The sequence below is a fragment of the Olea europaea genome, chromosome 8, assembly GCF_002742605.1.
Source record: "Olea europaea var. sylvestris chromosome 8, O_europaea_v1, whole genome shotgun sequence".
NCBI classification, from domain to species: domain Eukaryota; kingdom Viridiplantae; phylum Streptophyta; class Magnoliopsida; order Lamiales; family Oleaceae; genus Olea; species Olea europaea.
Window position 1 is genome coordinate 21,151,141 of NC_036244.1, and position 3,862 is coordinate 21,155,002.

The 3,862-nt window shown below is 34.5% G+C and overlaps 1 protein-coding gene across 1 annotated transcript in view; it reads left to right on the forward strand.

Moving 5' to 3' along the window:
• Positions 1–240: 240 nt before the first annotated feature.
• Positions 241–3,862, forward strand: part of LOC111398437 (lipoyl synthase 1, chloroplastic-like) — a 10,578-nt gene continuing 6,956 nt past the window's right edge. The window contains exon 1 of the mRNA XM_023025335.1: positions 241–984. Coding sequence (XP_022881103.1) covers positions 451–984 — 534 coding nt within the window. The 5' untranslated portion in view covers positions 241–450. The remainder of the gene's footprint in view (positions 985–3,862) is intronic.

Sequence of the window (3,862 nt, forward strand, 5' to 3'; positions counted from 1 at the left end):
AGTCAAACTTTTAATTTCAGGGTTGACTAATTGATTAATGTACAACTTTGTCCAATGGACTCCAGTTGCAATTAAAATGCAAGATTTGGGACTGCGAACGGCAAAAATGAAAGATTTAGATGTAGTCTGTGGCAAAATAAATCATTTGAAACCTCTTTTGCAATTTTCCCAAAAAAAAAAATAATAATAATAAAATTAAGCAACTTGAAAATAGTGACCACTCCTACCTGCCCGATATAACTGACGAGTGACGACTTTGAATTTTGGAATTGGAGTCGTCATGAAAGCGGCGGCAGCCAACAAACACTATAACACCCAAAAATGGGACGGAGTTTCCAGTGGCTGTACGCTGGTACGAATACAGATTAAACTTCCAAACGAACCCAGAATTTGATGAATTCCTCTTCTACTATTCATTCATTTTGATTTATCATTGCAGTTTCCAATAAAATGATTCACCAATGTATTTTCAAGCTCCCATTCTCTCCTCCCCCTTCTTTGTCCACCATTAGAACCAATTCTACAATCCGCTGTGAATCGCCCGCCACCAGCAATGACATAGCAGTGAAAAGAGACCCACCTTACCCGGGTGGGGTGGGTCTGCATACTGGTAGAGACCCGAATGTCAAGAAGCCTGGGTGGCTGAGGCAAAGGGCGCCGCAAGGGGAGAAGTACGAGGAGGTGAAGGAATCCCTGTCCAGGCTCAAACTCAATACTGTGTGTGAAGAAGCGCAGTGTCCAAACATTGGAGAGTGCTGGAATGGCGGTGGGGATGGAATTGCTACTGCAACGATCATGCTGCTCGGAGATACCTGCACGAGAGGATGTAGATTTTGTGCTGTCAAGACGAGTAGGAATCCGGCTCCTCCCGATCCTATGGAGCCTTACAACACTGCCAAGGCCATTGCTAGTTGGGGGTATAAAATTCTCTTGCTATTGAATTTTTACTGGACTCGTTATTTACTTTCTCCTTTTACTATCAAGGTAACTAGTTAGTTAAGCCAATATTACGTTAAAGGCTTGAAAATTTATCTCAATTTGGTTGTGGGATTGTATTGTTAAGATGAAATATACTAGAATGGGATCATAGATGAATTGTAGGATGAGTGATATATCTTGAATTGAAATGGAAGTGTAAACAAAGGCGTGTTTCCAATAATTTGTAAAACGGCAAGTGAGATGCTAGGAACTTCTTTTGGTTTGTCATTAACGTAGAGAGACAATACTGGCATCTATGTTTATCTTGCATAAAATGGCTAAGAAGTACCAATACTTGTAAACTCGCTACGTATCCGTATCCGATACGTACGGATACATTTTTTTATTGTTTTATATATTTTTATACTTTTAAAATTTTCGATACATATCCTTTATTTATTTTATATATTTGTATGATCTTTGATACATATCCGATATGTTATTTTTAAATCATTTTAATAACTTATTGAATATCAATAATATTTATTGAAAATACACAATTAGAGTTTCAAAATTAAAAACTAGACTTTTATTGGAAATGCAAATTATTATTAATCTTTCAATACATGTGAAACCGTGTTATAGTTGACAAATATTTTTATTACTGGAAATAGATAGTGACTAGTATTAAATAATACATGTAAAATTGAGTTACATTCATTCTATTATTGAAAATAGATAATGATTTAATATATGTAAAACCGTGCTAATAAGTTGCTTTAATATTTTATTTTACTTTTATTATTATGTTTCTGTATTATTATTTTTTTTTTTATATTGATGAAATTATGTTGAATTTTATAAAACATATTAACGTATCCTAATTTTTTCAAAAAAGTCGTATTAACGTATCCGGTATCGTATCTGAATTACGTATACATATCTGTACTTCTTAGGTTAGTGGAGCATCTCAGTTTGACACGATATACAGGTTTCGAGGTAGATGTATTATCATCTCTTGTTACTGAGGAGATCCCATCAGTTATCCTTAAGTATTGGTGCACGGTGTATTAAGCACATCTGTGTACCTATTGCCAAGTATGTTTGAATATAAATTCCTCTTTAAAAAACTACAATAAACTAGGGACATATATTTGTTCATGCATACTGAACGCTTTAACACAGATTGTATCCAAAACTCTTCTTGAGGATTATTGATTGAAAAATTGAGAGTATAAATACAAGTTCTTTTTTTTACTGCGAGAAGCAAAGCAGGATTAGAATCATTTAAATATTTTTTTACCAAAATGGTTTTTTATCAGGATTTTCACTTTTTGCACCTTTTTACTTGTCTATTATTATTAATGTCTCCGGTTTCTGATTCTTACAATGCGTCTAGATGCCCCTTCTTCTTTTACCTAATTTTCTATTTGTCAACATTACGAAGAGAAGGTATCATAATGTTCCAAAGCCTAGTTTTCTTTATGAAGATTTCTTCACCAATATGCTTGTACAATTAATCTGGAAAAAAAAAAAAAAAAAACTATTTTCTACAGTTGAATTCAACACTCTAAAATTAAAATGAGAAGCCACAATGCTCGAAAGTTAGGTTAATGTTTGTACATTGGATTGGCATTTACGATAGTGAATGATATTGAATAAGATTAGGGAGATCGTCGAAGATTACCACTATATTTTTATTAAATTGTATTATATATAGATAGATTGCTTTTACCATATTTAATTTGATTTTGGTCCTATATAATAAAAGACCTCTCACATTGAGGGGCATTGAGTCTTATTAAGTATATTCAACATGGTATCAGAGCTAGTTCTTTAGAATTTTCTCTCGTTTTCTTGGTTGGATTTTGTCGCGGCGAGAAGAACACAAAAAAAGCTCTTCCCGTCCAGTCTTCTTGGTAAATTGTTATAGCATCAACATAGAGAGGGTAAGGGATTTCAAGATTCTTCAACAATATTCCCTAACTTGTACTCGACCAATGATAGATTGTTATCTCCTTTGACCACAAATTTTGTGGGTTCCGTAATGTTTATGGACCTACTTATCAACAGCTTTGTGACTCTTAGTCATGGATTGGCATGGAGATCTTGCTATACAATTAACAAATTCAAATCCCTATTGGATGACATACAAATTTCATTAGCCGTGTCAATTAATAACAGGGGGTCTGGACAAGTTAGTATTAGTATCAACAGCACCGAACAGGTTCAGATAGCTTTGATTAGCCTAATTCCTCTGGCTAAAAAGTTTCTTGGTTATTCTCAGCCGTGCAGTATGTATAATGATGAAAATTGAGTCATCCATATGTAGTTTTCGTTGGATCTTCCAAGTTTCTTTTTTGGTGGCCATTCTTTGTGGATAAGCAACAAACATGGTAGTAGGTTTTTGAAACATGGTTTACGGGCTGTTGGTACTTTGGGCTTTCTTTTTTTGGTTGTGGGCTAGGGTATTGGTGTATATAAGCCGGATTAATGGATGGGTTGAATTGTTAGGATAATTGTTGGGCAAGGTGTATGTATTGGTTGTTGTTGGTTGGTTGCATTGTCCATTTCATCCAGTGGATCAACCTCGTTTTGAACTTGTTAATTGGGCTGGGCATATTAGGCAGCCCCTTTAGCTAGTTAGTGGGCTAATTTTTGTTGGAATGTTGGATGTGATTGTTATTATTATTATTTCGGAAATTATTGTTAACAAAAAAAAAAAATGTTTCATTGTAGTTGTGAAAATGTTCCTTATTGTGGTTTTGGTTTTCGGATAATGAGCTAGAGTTTTCAATTCTCGGAGGAGGATCATCTTTGAGTTTTTGGTGTAAACTGTTCGGTGGGATTTCTTTCAACTGTAGCATCTTGGCCAGCGATATATTATTGAATTTTTGACTGGTGCATTAGCCGTTAGAATTTTTGTTGGAACATGAATTTTGTG